This window comes from Zootoca vivipara, chromosome 7, assembly GCF_965207765.1.
Source record: "Zootoca vivipara chromosome 7, rZooViv2.hap1.1, whole genome shotgun sequence".
Lineage (NCBI taxonomy): Eukaryota > Metazoa > Chordata > Lepidosauria > Squamata > Lacertidae > Zootoca > Zootoca vivipara.
The window spans coordinates 87,797,026-87,817,844 of record NC_142590.1 but is presented as its reverse complement, the minus strand read 5'-3'; the positions used below and the strand labels follow the sequence as shown (position 1 = coordinate 87,817,844).

The 20,819-nt window shown below is 41.9% G+C and overlaps 1 protein-coding gene across 2 annotated transcripts; it reads left to right on the top strand.

The window, feature by feature from the left end:
- The first annotated feature begins 37 nt into the window (after window positions 1-37).
- Window positions 38-20,543, top strand: YTHDF1 (YTH N6-methyladenosine RNA binding protein F1). 2 transcript variants are annotated; one of them, XM_035122852.3, is made up of 5 exons: window positions 38-802; window positions 3,493-3,517; window positions 5,780-5,859; window positions 13,636-15,162; window positions 18,899-20,543. In XM_035122852.3, exons 1-5 carry the CDS (start codon window positions 776-778, stop codon window positions 18,923-18,925), a joined length of 1,686 nt encoding a protein of 561 aa, XP_034978743.1. In that variant the 5' UTR covers window positions 38-775; the 3' UTR covers window positions 18,926-20,543. The 2 variants fall into 2 exon arrangements, with proteins under 2 accessions (XP_034978743.1, XP_034978741.1); XM_035122850.3 differs by lacking the exon at window positions 38-802 and having other exon boundaries at window positions 3,338-3,517.
- Window positions 20,544-20,819: the final 276 nt, after the last annotated feature.

The following is a 20,819-nucleotide window of genomic DNA, read 5'->3' as shown; positions in this document are numbered from 1 at the left end:
GGCATGCCCCGCGCGGCAGTGGCGCTGACGTCACCGCCGCCCGGTCCCCGCCGCCATTGGAGTTGGAAGGCTCCTCCGGCAGGCAAATTTATATATATATATATAAATATATAGATACATATCTATACATCTCTGCAGCACCGCTGCCTCCTTCTCTCTCCGCCGCCCGAACCGGGCTCGCGGTTCGATTCGGGAAGAGGGGATAAGGAAAGAGCGGTCGGAGAAAGGCTTCTCCTGTCTCCCTCAGGCCCAGAGGGAGGCGAGCGAGCGAGCGGAGGCAACGGCAGCTCCCTCAGCCCTGCGCGAGGAGGAGGCCCGCGATGTGAGGGGAGCGGGGAGGTGGAACGGGCGCGCGCACGAACGGGCCGGCGAGGGCGCGCACGCACGAGGGCGGGGGGGCGGCAGCAGCAGCAGCCCTCCTTCCCCCCTCCCCTCCTTCCCTTGACCTCAGACTCCCCCCCTCACCACACACCCCCATCCTCTTCGTTTTTCCTGCCACGCGCGTGCGCAGCGCGCCCCCGCCCCTACGACTCTCCCTCCCTGCCCCCCACCCCTGGGAGAAGCGGGAGGGGGGAGCGCACCCACCCACATTCCAGCCATCTCCTTTTCTCTCTGTCTGGGTTTCTTGACACCCACCCATACCCTTCTTCTCCCCTGCCCTCCTCACCCGCGCCCGGCCTTGCCCCCCGCCCCCTCCTTGTTTCTCCTCCCTCCCCTCCCCGGTCCCTCCCCCCCCCTCGCTGCCACCACCACCACTTCAGGGCGCGCATGAGAGATGTCTGCCACCAGCGTTGACCCCCAGGTAAGCGGATCAAGGGTGGGCGTGGGGAGAGGGAAGAACGGGCAGCGCTCGCCCACAACCCCCCCTTTCCCCCCTCCCGGCATTTCCTTCTGTTTGCAATTTAAACCTTGAGCTTCTTTAATTCTCCTTCCTGGGCCTAAGCATAAGCAACCCACCCAGCCCGCCTTATCCACACTCGCCCTTGTTTCTCTTTCCCGTTTTATGCAAATCCAGCCCTGTCCGTTTTAGAGGGGCGGGAGGGATGAGGTTTTTCTTTTATTTCTTCCGCCTCTTCCCCCTCCAGGCCTTTGTTCGGTCCCGTAAGAGTTTGGCTGTGTCACACGCACTACTAGGCCCTCGCAGGGGCTGTTACAAGCGTTGTGCTTCTGAAGGTTGTGTACATTAAGTGCGTGCTTAATGTGAGGGTGAGATAAACACATATGTGCCTCTGAGAGGAACTGCAATTGGCCGTGATTTTGTTGAGTACAGTATATACGCTTGGTTCCAAACCAGGGTTTGCATTTGTGCAATGTGTGAACTGGACATCTGCAGTCATTGTATGGTTCCTTTTTGAGGAAAGGTAACTGGATGTTGCAATAAAGTCTTGCGACTTAAAGGCTAATAAATGTATTAGGGCGTAAGCTTGCATGGACTATAGTCCATCTCATCAGATTCATGAAGTGTTATTCTGAAAGATGTACATGCACACATGCCTTGGGATGCACTTCATGTACCAAAAACTTCACATCTCTTCCCCACTCAAGCTGTACAGTGTAGGGTAGCAATGGGAAACATGGTCTTCCAGATGTTGCTGGACTACAGTTTCCATTGCCCCAGCTAGCAAAGTCAGGAATAAGGAGAATTGGGAGTCCCAACAGCATCTGGAAGGCCACAAGCTCCGTATTCCAGTGTAAGGCCTGTATTACTTATCTTCAGCTCCCCTTCCACTTTCTGGATCTTTCCACTTTCTTTGAAATACATGCTCCACATTCCTCTCCTGGAGGAACTTTTCTCTTTGCTGTCTTCGATTTTGTGGGGAACTGCTCCCTTTATTCATACATGACATTTCTGTAGGACTTTCAAATGGTCTTCTATTAACTCAGTAATTCTTAACAATCATTCTGTAAAGTAGGTAAATAGTGTATATTTGTGTCTGTGGCTGAGAAAGTGGTGGCTTGCTTAAGGCTACCTTGTGATACCGTGGCTGATACAAGGTTTGGACCAGCAACCTCAGGGTCATAGCCATAAAACTATACCAAGGCTATGCATTTTCCAGAGGTGTAACTATGTCTGTTGCAGTAAAAACTGCAGAGAGACTTGTGGCATCTTGAAAGACTAACAAATTTACTTCATCAGCTTTGCCTGCAAAAGCTCATGCCATAATAAATTTGATAAGGTACCTAAATATCCTTTCTGATGCTTACTGTAAGTGCCCTTTGTTAGGGTGTTCAATTTTATTTCCCACCTATTTCTTGCTTTCTTACCCTGTGTATATGTCATTCTTTGATGTGCTACTTCTTGATTTGTTTCTGAAGGGGGGGGTGTTTCTCTGGTTTCTACAAGACTTACCTTTGTTTTTGTTTTTTTGCTTTACTTCTTAAATTTGGAGATGTGGCTACCTTCCCTTCCACCTTTCTCTTTGTGCTTGAGATGCCCAAAACTTTAGTGTTCCTCTTCATATGTCTTTCTTAACAGACAACATTTCCCACATCTTTGTTTATAAACCTTTTTGGGCCTAATGGCATACCTGCAAATCACAGAAACTGTCATGCGTGCAAAACACACAGAGCAAACTTTTCTATTGAATGCAATAGGATGTTTCTTTGAAGTCTAATTTTAGCAGGAAAGTGGGACCCTGTAGGTACCAGGAAAGGCCCTTGTATGCATGTGTGTCCACAGTGACCCCCTGTGTAAACTGTTGTGGCTACTCTATCCCCCTGCAGGTTTTAGGTATTCCTGAAGGTTCCAAAGAAGTCAACTGCTCTTTTCTTTGTTATCTCTCCCTAGCAATTCCTCCCTTGGCATTTCATACACATGCTAAAGCTAGGTGTTTCCCTTATCTGTTTCTCTTTGTTTCTGCCTTTGCTCTTGAGTCGTAGTGCTTTTCCAGTGTGTGTCTGCCTTGCAGTCCCCAACCTTGTCTCATGAGGTTGCGAGGGGTTTCTAAAAACATCAAAGAGCCTTCTGGATCAGCACAATGTCTCACTTAGTCCAGCATCCTGTTCTCACATTGGCCTACCATATGCCTCTGGAAAGCCTAAATGTAGGACCTGAATGCAACAGGAGTCTCTCCTCTCCCTCTCTTAAAAATACCATGCTCAATACTTTACTGTCATCCTGCAATACTACTGAATGTTCATTTTGTACTACCGTAATTTCTTGGGAGTCATTGAATACTGTTCATGCAGTGCCATTGACCATTTCTAGCTGGAACTAGCAAGAAATACTTTGAGGTGGTTCCCTGTACATATTGACTGACTAAACTGGTAACAGATGCAGAAACCCAAGACCAGAAAGAAAGGGCTGTGGTTGGGAATTGTAGGACTTTACATGGCTTTGCCCTGTCTGTCAGTGTAGGTTACAATATTATATATTCTTTATATATCATGGATTAAATTGGAATGATCTTTTGCTTTATTGTGGCTCAGGAAGTGACATATTATCTGCTCTATCTCTCTTCTTTATCTGAACATGTGCTTATGACATCACAGAGACCGAAAGGACAAGATAATAAAGGTAAGGAAATTTTTAATTTAAAATAGATGGTTCAGAAAGTAGATATACTGGATGAAACTTGGCTTTCACTGTTGAAACAGATCTTATTAAAATGCAACAAGATCCTGTGCAGAAGTAAGTCTTACTGAATTTCAGTGGCATTTACTCAGGATGTTTGATTAGGATCAATGTGTTAAAGTGTTTGTATGTTTTCACACCACTGTTTCTGTGCTGACATTTGTCTCAGTTTTTGTTTGAAAACAACGATGCATACCTATTTATTTTTGCAAGAGGATTGTTTACGTTTGTATAAAAGGATAGATAAAATAGGTAAATTTTCCAAGATTGTAATAATTTTGTATTGTAGTTAGGCCACTTCCTCTTCTGTCACCAGAGTATTATTGGTAGTTATGGGATTATAGGTCATGGGAGTTGACACATCACTGCTCTTTTTTCCACTGAAACTATTTTTGGAGCACTCACCCCAAAGTTCAAACTCCTCGACTGCAAAATGCAGAGATTATGTATAAAATAGAAACATTTGACACAGCTGAATATAGGAGAACAAATAGCCTCACATTTGGATCATGCTGTTACATATTTTATTTAGATTTATAGTCCACCCAATTCTGAAACTTAAGGGCGGACCACAATACTTCAGAATCAAAAGTACCATATAATTTGCATCTTCAAATGAGTCGTTCTTGTTTCCACAAGCAATTGTGGAATCGTTTAGCATCATCTTCCAGATCTTTTCTTCATACTAGTTTAGTATTTGGAGTTAAAATTTTGTGGGAAGTTTTTCCAGCCTGTATATTTTCAACAACATTAACAGGGATTTAAAAACAGCTTTAAAAAGTAAGCATGGTAGACAATATGGAAAACTTCGCCATAAGTATCCTTTGCTTAGCCACGCCATGCCATCAGTTTCCTATTGTTTGCTGGATCCCTGAGCACAACCCAGAACAGAGTTAGGCATGCTAGAGCCCATAGATTTCAGTGGTCCTTGGCTTTGGCATCTTCTGTCTAGTGTTCTCGAAGTGCCCTTCTACAGCGTTTTAATTGTTTGCTCTGTGGTTAATCCCTCCCTCACAATTAAGTATAAATGCTTTCTCTTATTTTGTTACACTAAGCCGTTTAAAACTCATAATTGCCCTAAGCTATAATATTTGTTTCTAGTATGGGGGTTTGTAGTTTCATAAAGGCTTAATTTATTTATTTTTGCATAGTTTAAGGAAGACTTCTGATTTTGTGCACATAAAAGAGGAGAGTGTTTCCCCCCCTAAAAGTTATTCTTTTGATATCTATCTAAGGTGGTATTTGAACATTTATTATGTTTTACTTATATAAAACTCTTCTGGTAACTTACGCACATGTGTTAACTAGTTAGTGGCTTTGAAACCTCCTATCTTCATATCATGTGGTCTGCCATCAAACACCTGCACACTGTGAACAGTTCTGGATATGGAGGATTGCTGTAGGCTTCCTGCAGCAGACATGAAGTACTGGCCAGGCTTGTTGGGCTTCAGTGTATCCCTGTGTCAACTGAGTGCACCTAAGACCATGCGTAGCACTCCCCTGAAGCTGCACATTACAGTGGAAATCTTTAATAACTGTCAATCTGTCTTTCAGGGATACTTGTCTGTGTTGAAGGTCTTCTCAGTGAGGAACCTGTGATAAGCAAGAATCCCAGGGTTCCTTAGACTGCAGTCTGAAAAGCTGTCTTTAAAAAACCGATATTTTTGCTAGTTATTATACATTAATAAAGAGCAATACCTATAATAATCCAGATTGTTATGAGAAAGTATAGAGTCTCCATTCTACATAAAGGATACCAAGACTTGAACTTTAAAGACCATTTAGCTAGCATTTTATTGACCTCTTCCTGGCATGCCATGCTGACTTGGAGGCCTCTCAGATTTCTGCTCTTGCTTGCTAAGCTTCTCTAGTCTTCCTTCTCAGGCGAAGAGTATGTTAGTACATTGTATGAATGTTACTCCTGTTCTTGCCAAAGCTGTGTTGCAGGTTGTTGAAAAACCAGCTTGCAAGCTGCTCAGTAAATGTCATTCAAACTAGTCTTATAGGCAACAATGGCATTTAGCGTTCCTGTGAAAGATTTTTTCCCCATCTTGTTGAAATCTGACCCCTCTGCCTTGTCTGAATTTACAATGCCATAGGATAAAAACTGCTTTGTTTACATATGCTGTCACTGTGCTTTAGGAAATGGTTCTTACTGAAACTTCAAGAATGTACACGGCTATAACTTCAGCTCTTTTGTTTCAGTGCAAAATGGTTCTCTTCATCAGAAAGATACAGTTCACGACAACGATTTTGAGCCTTACCTTTCTGGGCAGTCAAATCAGGTTAGTTAGCACTGCTAAAATTATTATTTGTTTCTTTTTTTAAAGTGGGGGCTTTTGGAGAGTAAAGATGATCAGAAAGTTGTGTAATTTTTTTTAAGGAAATCATCCTAATATATTGTAGAGAGAGCCAAAGAACATTCATTCTGATGTAGCACTCCCTCTGATTCCAGGTAAACAAATAACCACTGGTTCAGCTGAGTCAATGCTCACTCATGTGTCAGTTCAGAAGTAAAGATCCTATCACAGTTAATGCTGAGAATTGTAAGAATCTAAAATGTTTGTAAAACTTTGATCTTGAAACCCCAGCCCAGTAGCTTATTGGGTACATACCTCAGCAAATGAATTTGTGTGAAAACTATAAAGGTGTTTCGTATAAGGTAGCTGATGTAAACTCCATTTCAGGCTGTTAAATTGTACTTTATACTATGCATAATATGCATTCATACAATGCCCATGATTTTGAGGAATGTTGTTGTGGGGAGCATACTGTATTTCCAAGCAATCAGCTCTTCTATGTAAAACTTCTGACTGCACATCATTTTTGCCATATATTTTCTAAGTGTGGAGAAGAGATCTCCTCCTCCACCTGCTGCTGCTTCTATAAGGTGCCAGCAAACTGCAATAAGTCATTAGCCATTCAGCAGGTCTTTGGGTTTTCTTGTTTTCTTTTTAACTTAAGGAGGACAAGCTGTGCATGGGGGTTTCATGATTGGGACTCCCAAGTTTTGTTTTGTTTTTACAAAAAGCATCCAGGACAGCATATTCTTATGAATGTAATTGGTTATAAAGTTTTTTTAGTATTGTTTTTTTAAACTGCAGTAACCCACCCTGGGACTTTGTGGTAAAGGGTGGATAAGAAATTGAAATAATAATAATAATAAGGTAAAAGATTTCTGGACGGTTAAGTCCAGTCAAAGGCAACTATGGGATGCAGTGCTTATCTTCACTTTCAGGCTGAGGTAGCTGCAGACAGCTTTTTCTGCGTCATGTGGCCAGCATTATTAAACCACTTCTGGCACACAGAACACCGTGACAGAAGCCAGAGCGCATGCAAATGCTGTTTACCTTCCCACTGCAGTGGTACCTATTTATCTACTTGCACTGATATGCTTTCGAACTGCTAGGTTGGCAGGAGGTGGGACAACAGTGGGAGCTCACGCCATTGAACGGATTCAAACTGCCAAATTTACGATTGGCAAGCCCAAGAGGCTCAGTGGTTCAGACCACGTCGCCACCCACGCTCCTATTCATCATCAGCAGCACCATAAATGGCTTTTGGGGAGGGTGTTCTGACCCTTTTACCCCTTCATTGATCCTTCAACTTAAGTTACCCCCAAAGCTGCTGTTTGATGCAGAGTTTTCCCTCTTGGGATAATGGCAGCTTCAGGGGTGTAGTTTGAATCAGAGGTAAAGGATTCAACCATTTCCCATCACAGCTATGATTCCTCCCACCCCAGGCACATACACATACTCCCCCCCCCCAAAAAAATGTCGGGAGTTGTCATAATGGAGAAAAACATCACATGTAGTTTGATCCTCAGTTGCATAGATGAATTGGTTATATTGGAAGTATAAAAGCATGCTTCACCCATATAATGAGGTGAACACCTTCAAAACCCTTGGGGTTAAAACTTTACTGTAGATGGATTAAGTAGCTGAAGCATTATTTTAAAAGTTGGGACAACTGTTTTCATTCACTGTTCTATAGACCACAGCTTTAACTATAGACTTATTTAGCAGTTTTCAGCTTGCCAAATTATTTACAGTTCTTAACTCATTTAACTGTCATGATAGCCCTGTGAGTTAAATCTGTATGAGAGGTACTGGCTCCCCAAAGGCCAGTCTGTGAAAATAGTTGAACTGACATTTAACTTAGTTGGTACACACTTCAGCCCAGCTGCCTATGTTCAACACTTCGTTCTAGCCCAACACTTAAAATAGGCAAGTTGTTTGGGGGTTTCTTTTTCATGATGAGAGTTTTATTTTGTTGTAAAGTTGTCTTGATGTGCTTCTTTCTGTATAAAGCAACTAAGAAAGGCCAAATAATAATAATAAGTTACTTGCATGGCACTGCTGCTGAGGATTCTAAACACTTTTCCTTCTCAGTTGTGTTAGTGACTCTGGAGAATTTTGTCTTCCCCAGTAAAGTGTTGCTTGACACACTTCCCTTGTCAGCTGAATTTATCCCTTATCTTTTAAGTAGCTTGGGCATATCATGGTTTGATCCTTTCTGTTAACTACCATGTTGTAACTTACGTGATATAGGGTTATCCCAGGAATAGTTAGATATGGAGAATCATGCTTTATTACAGGGTGATGAACTAGGTTACCTTCAGGTCTTTTACTGCTCTGCTCTTTAAGGATGGTAACTGATGGTAACTAATTGCTGAAAAGAAGTACTGGAACCTATATGGTGCATATTCTTGATGGCCTGTAGAAATTCATTTTTAATAACAATATCATATGTGTATTAAAGAGTTTTAAATGTCTGAATTTTAAAAATGTATAGGTATTATCTTGAACAAATGACATGCTCAAATTTTAACAGACCCCCCAAGGCAGAATATTTTTATCAGTGGAATATTTTAACAGTGGAATCATCTCAGAAAATAGCTTCCAGTACTTCTCCATGTAGGCATGTGTATCAGTATTGACAGTGCATGAGTAATTTGCTTGAATAATCTGAACTGATCCATCATTTCTTTGGGTAAGAGTAGTTTGGAAGAAGTCCAGTATGAGCTGGTAGCTATTTGCATGGTCCTTTACTGTGACACAAAAGGGACCCAGGTGGCGCTGTGGTTAAACCACTGAGCCTAGGGCTTGCTGATCAGAAGGTCGGCGGTTCGAATCCCTGTGACGGGGTGAGCTCCTGTTGCTTGGTCCCAGCTCCTGCCAACCTAGCAGTTCGAAAGCACGTCAAAATGCAAGTAGATAAATAGGAACCGCTACAGCGGGAAGGTAAACGGTGTTTCCATGTGCTGCTGTGGTTCGCCAGAAGCGGCTTTGTCATGCTGGCCACATGACCTGAAAGCTATACGCCGGCTCCCTCGGCCAATAATGCGAGATGAGCGCGCAACCCCAGAGTCGGTCACGACTGGACCTAATGGTCAGGGGTCCCTTTACCTTTACCTTACTGTGACACAGTCCTTCCATGTAATTGTACTGGAATTTTCAGCAAAGCTTGATGGGGCAATGCCTGCCGATGAGACCCAGGCCACTTTTTCAGCAGAAAGCCCTGTCTGTATGCTGTGTGGCATTCACATAGGTGAAGCTTATTGCCGGGGTGGACAGGCCATGCTGTTTTGTTAAATAGGTATAATTGTTACTTTTTCAACTTCTTTGTGAAAAGCTTGTAAATAAATATCTTCAATAAAGTTGGTTTGCCATGCTACAATCTTTCATACACTCTTAACTGCCAAGCTGCACATTTGTAATACAACATCAGAAACCCATAACAGGTGAAAAAGGTGAAATTGACCAATTAGGATTTTAATTTCAAGAAACCCGAAAGTGTGTATAAACAACAGCAACCCAGAAAGTTAAGATGAAATTGGATGAAATGCAACTTAGTAGTCAAAGTGTTACTAAAGGATCATGTGACAGAGGGCAAGCAAAATACAGTCGTACCTTGGAAGTAAAACGGAATCTGTTTCGGAAGTCCGTTTCACTTTTAAAACATTCGGAAACCAAAGTGTGGCGCCTGATTGGCTGCAGGAAGCTCCTGCAGCCATTCGGAAACCATGTTGAATGTTCGGCTTCTAAAAATAGTTTGCAAACCGGAACGTCACTTCCGGGTTTGCAGCATTTGGAAGCCAAAAGGCCAGTACCAAGGCGTTCAAAAACCAAGGTACGACTGTAGTGGGGAAATTTACCAAAGATGAGAAAAACGGCTTTATTCTGCTAAGGCTGCACATGGAAATGTTAGACTTGGAGTTACTAGATAGCATCAGGTCACAAAGTCACAAAGTTGTGCTGGAAAGGTTAGGACAGGGGTCAGCAACCTTTTTCAGCCGTTGGCCGGTCTACCATCCCTCAGATTATGTGGTGGGCCGGACTATATTTTGAAAAAAAATATGAACTAATTCCTATGCCTCACAAATAACCCAGAGATGCATTTTAAATAAAAGGACACATTCTACACATGTAAAAACATGCTGATTCCCGGACCGTCAGACTTGGCCAGACTTAGAAGGCGATGGGGCCGGATCTGGCCCCTGGGCCTTAGTTTGCCTACCCCTGGGTTAGAATATCAAAAATACCTGAGGTTGAACGTATGCTAGGTCACTTGTAATTATGGCTCCTTTTAGCTTGAATGGTGTGTGGTCTTGTAAGATAGCAAAAGTCTCCACGGTTAGATGTACTGTAGTGCAAAGTTAGGGTGTCAAAGTGTAAAAGCATCACCTGGTAGGCAGGAATCACTGTTTCTTCCTATGAATTATTAATGCTTACTTTTTACATTTTTGGTATCCAATGGCACTGAATAAAATGCATCTCTTTTAGCATAGAAGCACCAGTAATTTGGAACACTGCTCCTGTTGAAATCAGACAGGTGCCTACAATCCTGATACTTTTTTGTCTGTTGAAAATGTATTTTGTTTTGTCAACTGTGTGTAGAGAGTTAAATTGATTAAGTTTGGGGGGGGGGTTGGTTCTATGTTTTACACTTGTATAGTTTTAATGATTTTATTGTACATCACCTTGACATATTTTTTATGAGTTTACATTTAGAAATATTCATATAAAATAGATAATAGATTAATAAAAAATAAAGTACAGTAAGCCCACAATAAAGTACATTATGCCTGCAACTTATTTGAATTTTAACTTGTGCACATTCAGCTTTACACACTTGGCAAAAAAATGTTTAAAAAGGGAACAGAAAGCAGACTGGTGTCTGGGAAAGAAGACTTTGGCAATCACACCTGCCAATGTGCTTTGACTATACACAATTTTGGCTTTAGGTGTGATCTCCAGAACGTAAAAACCCATGCATAAATTGAGGACTTACTGTATGTTTATTATTTCTGAAGTATCAGTCATGGGACTGTAGGAACAGTGTATTTGGTTGGTGCCTGAAAAGGGATTAATCTACTGCACGGTGGATGGAAGGAAAGGGAAGATAACTTTATAATACAGTATTGTTAACTCCAGAATAATGATTATTTTAATACATTAGAAGGAGAAAACTGACTAGGTGGCTGGCTGGACCTTTAGATGACAAGGGAGTCCAAAGATGTGCTAAAGGAGGTTGCAGCAAAGCTGGTGATTGTATCCAACTTAAGGTCCTGCTCTGAGTAGGACTTAGTTGGATACACCCCTGAGTGAATTATTTTCACCTGTCTTTGCTGTCGAAGAGGTAAGGCAGATCCTGGTGCCTGAACTAACTTGGGAGTCCAAGGAACTGAGGCCAGCAGTGGTGACAAACTAAGCCTTATTGACAAACCGGCAAATCACTGGGACTAGAAGGCATCCAGCTGAGAGTTATTAAATAACTTAGGTGTGAAATTACTAACCTTCTGACAAGTAAGTTGTCATTTAAGATCAGCCTTCATACTTGAAGACAGGAAACTCTGAAACCAATTTTTTAAAAGGGAATTCAGGGGCATCAGATAAATTACATGCCAGGCAGGTTAACAACTGTTCTAGGATAACTGGTGGAAAACATTATTAAAGGTATAATTACCAAGCGTCTAGAATAATAAATCTTGATGAGAAACCAGCATAACTCCTGCAAAGATAAATTCCATCAAATTTTTATAGTTCTTTGAGGGTGCCAACCATCATAGATAATGGTGATCTAGTAGACATTATTTACTTAGATTTTCAAAAAGCTAAAGATTTTCAAAAAGCCAAAGTCAGGTCATAAGAGGTCTGGTTAAGGAACAGAAGACGGGGAGTAGGGATGAATTGGCCATTATCACACTCGAGGGGTGTAAGAAGTGGGGTTCTTTGGTACTAATATTGGCATGTGTCCTTTTAAGCTTGTTAATAAATGGTCTGGAGGAAGCCTTGTTGATGAGAATATGAGAAGAGCTTGACAAGTTTCAAAATGTTCAGTTTACAAGTAGAAAAAACTAAATCAGATCACTCTGTAGGGAATATGAAAATGTTATGATGCAAATCACCCTGTGTAAATACTCAATTTCAATATGCCCATATCACTAAGCTGTGCCGTTTGGTACTCCAAGAGTAATGGCCACCAGCTTTGCTTTAAAAGATGTTTAGACAAATTCACAGAGAACAGGGTTGTCAATGGCTACTAGTCAAGAGGGAAGTGTACTACTTGTATTTGTATGCAGTATCCCTTTTAACCTCAGTTGCCGAGAAGAACAAGTGATGGCAGTACAGTTGCACTCATGCCCTGCTGGGAATCTCCCAATGGGCATCTTGAGTGGCCGCTGTGAGAATGCTAAACCAGGTGGGCCTTTGATATGGTCCAGTTGGGCTGTTGTGACTGGCCTAGGGGAAAAGGAGCTGTGTAAAGGCTAAATAAAAAAGAGTGATAAAAGGTTGCTGTTGTAGAAATGACATGGAGAAAGGTTTTCAAGGTTCATGAGAGAAGACAACTTAAAGAGTGGGAGAATCTATTACTGAGGTTGAAAGAAGGTGATTAGTCATGGTTGTGAGAGAAGGGAACGTAACAGGAAACTGGGCAATGTAGGTAAGGAGGCATGGTGCCTTAGGACTGGAATGGCGAGTTATGGCCCACCAGCTGTTCTTTAACTAAAACTCCATAATCCCTGGCTGTTGGCCAGGCTGGCTGGGACTGATGGCAACAATATCCCAAGATACACAGGTTCCCCATCCCTGCCTTGAGAACAAATTTGTCTTCCTGGGCTCCTTTGGGTGGAAGGGTAGATATAAACATAATAAATAAAATGAACTGAAGAACTCCCTTGTTAGAGCCAATGACGACAGTCACAGTAGCCGGCCGGTAGAGTAAAAGGACAAGAAGATTGAGAGATGTGAAGTAGAACCAGTGAGTTGTAAAATGTGATTGAAATAGCTGACAAGATGAAGAATGATGAGAACAATTCTTAATAGACAAACTGAATTAATCTGAGTGAGAAATGCTAGTGAGATTAATGAGCATGCAAAATAACCAGAGCCATGGGCCAAAGAGCAATGGAGAAGATTGCAAAGTGCCAGGACTTTTCAGGGAAGCGGAAGTGACATGTTCTAGCACATAGTTGAAACTGAGAAAGAGGAGAGTCAAATACGAGATTTGTGCATTTGCAATAATTGGGGTTGGAAATGTTACTAGAACTTGCATTTATGTTATATTTTCTCTCAAGGAATGTTTGCGATTGCTTGCACAGTATCACATTTTTCATACACTTTGATTTTACCAACTAACTTAATGTGCTGAAATACTGGCATCTTGTGAAACTACTTTAGTCACAACTCACTAGTTGGCTTAGCGTGCCCGCTGAAGGCAGAGAAGACAAGGCTTATGGTTTAGGTTTATTAATTATGTATTTCAAAAAGTTTTTTATTTCTACAGTCTCAAAGTGATCTACAAGCAAGTAAAATATAGTAATAGAATTATAATGGGGCTGCCTGGGGGGGGGGGGGACACCTCTCCATGTCTCCAAGATTCACCCATGAGACTGTTTGTTGTAACGCTTGTGAACTAATACTAAACCTTTCTAAACATTGAGGGCATGTGATAGCTCTTTCAGTTACAGCAGATTTGTACTTTTCTGAAGCATCTCTTCTAGTTTGAATAACACTGTGAATATCTGAATCTGAAATTACTTTTCTTGTCTTTAACAGAATAACAGCTATCCATCAATGACAGATCCCTACCTGTCCAGTTATTACCCGCATTCTATTAGCTATCCCTACTCTCTCAGTGAAGCACCATGGTCAACTGGAGGAGACCCTCCTATTCCATACCTCACTCCCTATGGACAGCTCAGTAATGGTGATCATCATTTCATGCATGATGCTGTTTTTGGACAGCCTGGTGGACTGGGGAACAACATTTACCCGCACAGATTCAATTTTTTCCCTGAAAACCCACCTTTCTCAGCATGGGGAACAAGTGGGTCCCAAGGGCAGCAGACTCAGAACTCAGCTTATGGAAGCAGCTACAGCTACCCGCCCAGTTCCCTCGGTGGTACTATGGTGGACGGGCAGACAGGATTTCATAATGATACTCTAAACAAAGCTCCTGGAATGAACAGCATCGAGCAGGGAATGGTTGGACTGAAGATTGGTGGGGACATCACAGCTTCTGCCGTGAAAACAGTAGGTTCTGTGGTCAACAGTGCTGGGATGACAGGCGCTTTGTCCGGCAACGGGGGTTCAAGTATAAACTTGCCGGTATCTAAGCCAACCTCCTGGGCTGCAATTGCTAGCAAACCCGCAAAGCCTCAGCCCAAGATGAAAGCAAAAAGTGGGCCTGTGATAGGAGGTGCTTTACCTCCACCCCCTATCAAACATAACATGGATATTGGTACCTGGGACAATAAGGGACCTGTGGCCAAAGTTCCAACTCCTCAGCAGATCCCATCTCCTCAATCAGTCCCACAGCCACAAATCATTCAGCCTATTCCTGCCCAACCACCTCCACTGGCCCAGCTGCCATACCAGAACCCTCAGCCGCCGCCACCACCTCAAAACCGGTGGGTGGCGCCTCGTAACAGAAATGCAGCTTTTGGCCAAAGTGGAGGAACTGGTAATGAGAACAACTCTCCTGGCAGTACCCCAGCAAACTCCATCCCAGGCAGCGAATCCCACCCTGTCCTTGAAAAACTGAAAGCTGCTCACAGTTATAACCCTAAGGATTTTGAATGGAACCTTAAAAATGGACGCGTGTTCATAATAAAGAGCTATTCTGAGGACGATATTCATCGTTCCATTAAATATTCCATTTGGTGTAGCACAGAGCATGGCAACAAGCGTTTGGACAGTGCTTTCCGCTCTATGAATAGTAAGGGTCCAGTCTACTTATTATTCAGTGTCAATGGCAGTGGACATTTCTGTGGAGTGGCGGAAATGAGGTCGCCGGTAGATTATGGCACCAGTGCTGGTGTCTGGTCTCAGGACAAATGGAAGGGGAAGTTTGATGTCAAGTGGCTCTTTGTAAAAGATGTGCCCAACAACCAACTCCGACACATCAGGCTGGAGAACAATGACAACAAACCAGTTACAAACTCCCGTGACACTCAGGAGGTGCCCTTAGAAAAAGCAAAACAAGTGCTTAAAATTATTGCTACGTACAAGCACACAACTTCTATCTTCGATGACTTTTCCCATTACGAAAAGCGCCAGGAGGAGGAAGAGGTGGTGCGGAAGGTAAACTGACTTTAGAATGTCTTACTGAACTTGTGGAAATATGTGAGGGCAGGGCGGGGGGAGAGACCTAAGGGCTTGAAAGGGGCTTCTGATTTGTTTTAAAAAGCAAATGCCCATGCTTCACGTCTTGTGGTTTTTCCAGAGATCCACAGCATCCATACATAATCTCTGCTAGTTGGTCTAAGATGTCAGATTTGGCTTCCATCCTAGAAGTAGTATGGGTGGAATCCGAACCCATCCACTGCCACTTGCCATGTCTGCTTGCGGGCAGGGGCAGGAATGCATTCTGAAGACAATCTCTTGTGCCTTGTGAGATGTCATTCTGGGGAAGCCTCCCCCCACCCCACAATATTGGAGGTCTCATTTGAGGAAGCTTAAAAGCCTCCCTGTGTGAGTGGAACAAATACAGCTGTTTGGATCTTGACCTGTATTCAGTAAAGTTGATGTCATTGTTAGTACTCATCAACTGCACCCAGTATTTTAATACCCATTGCAATTGAATTTGTACCCTTCTAATAAAACATTACAGGTCACATGTAAGACTGAGGAGTCAGCCGCTAAGTAACTTGCAAAATTTACAGAGAGATTTTTTTCAACTGAACTCAACGAGGGAAGGCCCAGGAGAGCGGGGTTGAACAGCTTTAACTTTAAAGTAAATGGTTCTTTACTAGTGTAACCCCTCCTTCCACTTTACATGTACAGTACAACAATACAGTGGTGCCTCGCTTAACAAATGCCCTGCTTAACGAAATTTCCGCTTAACGAAAGGTTTTTTTCTAGTGGAGGTTGCCTCGCTAGACGAATTCGTTTCACGAAAAATTTGTCTAGCGAATCGCAGTTTCCCATAGGAATGCATTGAAATTCAATTAATGCGTTCCTATGGGCAAAAAAAAATCAAAAAAAATTCAATGCATTCCTATGGGGTTCGCTAGACGAATTTTTCGTTATAAGAAAAGACCCGTGGAACGAATTAAATTCGTCTAGCGAGGCGCCACTGTAATAGAAGGCAGAAAATTAAAATCTGTTCAAATAATTACCCTCAAAAATTGCAAAATGCAGTTCATTGGGAATATATTGTACTTTTATGTTGTGAACAGCCCTGAGATTTATGGATAAAGGACTACTACTACTACTAATAATAATAATAGAAAGAAGATAAGCATAAAAGCAGTAATGAGCATGGATTTAAAGGAGCCAAGAATGTAGGAGAACTGGAGGGACAACTAGACCAAGGATCTAGCACTTCCATCAGCTTGGGCAAAAGGGCACATGATTCAGGCATTAGGGTTAGTGCCCTCAGCTTCAGTCTGGAGAATGCTCCTTGTACATCTTTACCAAGTCTAGGCAGCAAGTTGACCTCTCAAGTCAGATGTGCTCCTTTCAGCTGCTCCACTTGCCCTTGCCCTTACCCTTGCTCCTACCTGATGAGGAGGCTGTCTCAGCTGCTGGTTGCTTTAGGTTCCAGGTTTATTCATATTTTTTAAGAGAACTTCTCCATGAATTGCTGATAAACCTGGGAATGTGTTGTACAGTCATACCTCATGATACGTCTGCCTCATGTTGCACCTTTTCAGGTTACGGATGCGGCGAACCCGGAAGTCCCGGAACGGGTTACTTCCGGGTTTGGCACATTCGTAACCTGCGCGCATGCGCAGAAGCGCTAAATTGTGTTTTGTACATGCGCAGAAGCACTGCATTGCATCACGTGTGTGCGCATATGTGGCGCTTCATGTTGTGGCCTTTTCATGTTGCGAACGGGCCGCCAGAACGGATCCCGTTCGCAACACGAGATACCACTGTATATGTAATGCTTCCTAGGGAAAAAGTAAGGCTGAATGAGTTTCCCTTGACTTACCTAAAATGCCTCCATTTTACAATTCCCTGGGGAGTAGGAGATAACGTACTGTTTTCGTAAGGAAGTGTGGGATCTGGTTTTATGAGTAGTGCTTTAGAAAATACAGCAGTGGATTTTTTTTTTACGCCTCTTAAGTATATCAGAATAATATACAGAACAAATTCCAGCATTATAGACTTAGCCTAATGCTTGTATTAAAAAATTCTAGTGACTGATATTGCAAAAGCAAAATTCTTAGGCTACTTTCCAGAAAGTAATTGGTGCGAGCAAGGTCACTGTTTCTTGCAGTCTTTGTTGTTGTTTTTCTGACCAGCAACTCCTTTTCCCAAAACAACAAGCCACTGTCAAGTTTAAAATACTACTTCGGGCCATAGTTTTGGAGTTGTTTCTTCATGACATAAAAGTGTGCCTTCAAACTTGAAGAGCAGGCCTGTTTAGGTGATCAGTAAGGCTGCCGTAGTTTTCTTCTAAAGAACAGTAGCAGGCTGGGATCCAGTGAGCCTCTTTCAAAAAGCCTAGGGACTTGCATGGTCCAGTGTCATGATGTGGGGTGGACTGTGGTCAAAGAAACACAAGTCCCGAGTCCCCTTCTGCTTGCTTGTGAGACTTTGCAATAGTTCTTCTCCTGCTTTTCAGCCAAAGGACTCTCAAGAGTGGCTGACAAAGATTTAAAAGTGATTAAAAAAAACACAGTAAAATGAACAGAGCAGCCAAAGCATATCGGTCCCAGACTAGGTTAAAAAAAGCAGTTGCAAAATGATAAAAGAGGGTGTCTGATTTCACTATGTTGGCTGCATTCACATGACATGCTAAACCACACCTTGGCTTGGCAAGACCATGCAAAGCCAATGTCTGTTTTTAATGTATCATCTAAACTGGGACTTGTGGTTAAGCTCAGTAGCTCCAAGCTGCAGGCTTCTTGAAAAGTGTATGGAGTTTCATGTTGACAAATTAGGGGGCTGGCTCTGTGCCAGTAGTGGCATGGGAAGGGCGGCATTGCTTGCCTGGCTTCCCAAAGATGTGCATTACTGCCAGTTACCAAAACAGGGAGTTTGGGAGGCAGTGGGGAAGTGCGGTGCTGGCACAGCAGCAAGGGTGCAAGATTGAGTCCACCATTTTGCTCACACTGCACTCCCTACTCCCTCACCCCTCTCTGTCTTGGTAACCAGAAGTGGCATGCACTTTTGGAAAGACAGATAAACTGTGCCACTGGTCAATACTGAGCTGTAAGGTAGCTGCCAGGAGGGGTGAACTTTTCTTTTTCTATCACTCACTAGCAAGCTAGTGAAAAAAGTACAGGCCAGTGTCTATTGTGAGGTTCTTTGCAGGGTATTTTATATCTTAATTCGCAAGCAAACATCTTTCTCCATACTGGGAAGTTTGCTGAGAATATAGAAGCCATTGTCTTGTTTTTGGTGGCCCAGTTTGACTTTATTTGTTTACTTAGTTTACTGCTTACTGTTTTTTAGCTGGTGCCACAAAGAGTACAGTGGAGCAGCCTGCTTGATCTCAATAGGCAGGGAGTTCCAAAATTCAGGCGCTGCCACACTAAACGCTTGAGTTCATACCCAAAGGCTCATTTATAAGAACACATTGAGTTCTTACCAAGGCACACTCCTTCATTGTCTCCTGAGAGAGACGGGTGCCAACCATTGATCACAGTTAAGTTTTTAAAAAATGTTTGTGGCATAAGAGTAGAACCCAAGTTGTGTCCCCTTAATGAGGGATTTTTGTTGCATCCTTGTTCGTTGTGCACATGGAACAAAACTCCTGACACACGGAGAGAATTATATGTCCCGATACTATAAATCTGTGGTCGTGGCAGTGCATCTTAAAACAGGTACAAATAAGTGTTCTAATACGATGTTTTTTTCTTTACAGGAACGTCAGAATCGAAATAAACAATAAGAATAAACATATATATGGTTTGCTATAAATATATATATAAATATATATATATACTAGAACTGATATTAAATTTGATTATGAAAAATTGAATCTTTTTAAAAATTTGCTCTGATGCTGTATTCTGGCATCAGGAGACTAAAACTTTCAGCTCCAATATCTTTTTGTGCAGGGGAAATTAAATTGTTGCATCTTTTAAGTACATTGTAGTATGTGTTTGGTTTTTGGTTTTTTGGTTTGGTTTTTTTGCCCTAGTGAATATGCATTAATTTGTACCTTTTCTATGTAAAATGCTGTAGAATCCACAAATAAAGGTGTTTTGCTGGGGTTTTTTAATGGTTAAAGAAGTTCATCTATAATTGAAGTTTCTGATAAATATTAGTATTTCCCAAAGACTTTTTACCTTCAACACAAATTATGTTTCTAATCTGAAAATTCACTATAATTTTATATTTATGTACTGCAGATCCTCTTGTTTCAACAGTCTCCAAAATTGTCTTGCTCTTTCAAGGCAAGCATACAAAAAACAACCTTGTGTGTGTTTTACTTTTTTGTCATTTATTTGGAGAAATAACATCTTAAGTCAAAAGCATTGACAATGCAGCAAGTTCAGATCTCTTTGTATAGTTCACTTTTTATCTGTTTTGTTGATTGGTTTTTTTTTAAAAAAATCCTGAAAGCACTTTTCTGTCTTGTAGAAAATGAAAAGGGAACAATTCACAAGTATCACATCTCACATGGGCTGCATAGATGAAAATTGTACAAATGCAATTTTGCACTTGCATAATTTTCAGTCCTTTTCAATGAAGTTTGCATGAGAAATGTTCCCCTTGGGTTCTTCCTCATGCAGTCTAAAAACAGATTTTCGTTCATATCTGATGAATTTTGTGTGCACCTGCTATATCATATCCTGCAACAAAAAGATGAGATTTTCTCTGCCATCATTTTTTTTGTGTTGTAGTTTTTTAATGGTTTAAATGTTTTCAGCATTGCAGGGGTTTGGGGGCAATGTGGCTTTTAAAGGCTTTTTTCAGCTTTCTAATACCCATTAAATCATTTTTAATCTGTCCCCTGTTTTTGTTCTTCACCCACCTTCTCTAAAATGTCATTTAAAATTTTATACCAATTATGGTGAGCTTTAATATAGAATCTTAGTACAGACTCATATGATGGATTATGCTTCAGATGTTTAAAACTGTGTGTATGTGTCTATTTTTTTCTGTTGGATGAGTAAAAACAACTGTTTTAAGAAACGGAATTTGCTGTCATGTTTTTGTGGAATGAGGAAGCTATTGAAGAAATGGCCACCAACCGGAGTTTCAAAATTAAGCATGAATTCTTGATGCTCATGCCTGTTGCTCTAGCACATCGAACCTGCACGTGTTTATTGTAGAGGATCTTTTACTTATATTAGAAAGCAAATATCTTCTGAAATCTACTTACTCAAGAGGACCTCCGATTTAAATGAAAGTTTAAGCTGTATCATTTAGACTTGTATTTAGAACATATAGCTTTGTCTCTGGACTGTTGCTTCCGATGTAAGGAGTAATGGGACAGCAATCAGATTAACTTTTTTCCTCTAGGAGAATACAAGCCTTAATAAATAATACCTACTTAGCAAGTGTGATGTCATCTCATTTCTTCCCCCTTAGCACTTGGAAGCTCTGGCTTGTTTGCCCTCTGCTGGTCAAACGCTGCGGGGAGGGAAACATGGTGGAGTCTTGAGGGCTTGATAGCTGCTGACATGACCTTGTTGATGGATCAAAGCCAACTTTGATGGATCACAAGCGCTTTCCTTGGTGCCTCCAAGGAGGAAGTGGCAATTCATGTGAGCGAGGTTGGTCTTTCTCCTATGATGTTGTTGCTGCTGCTTACCTGGAGCAAGGAACAGTCTTCC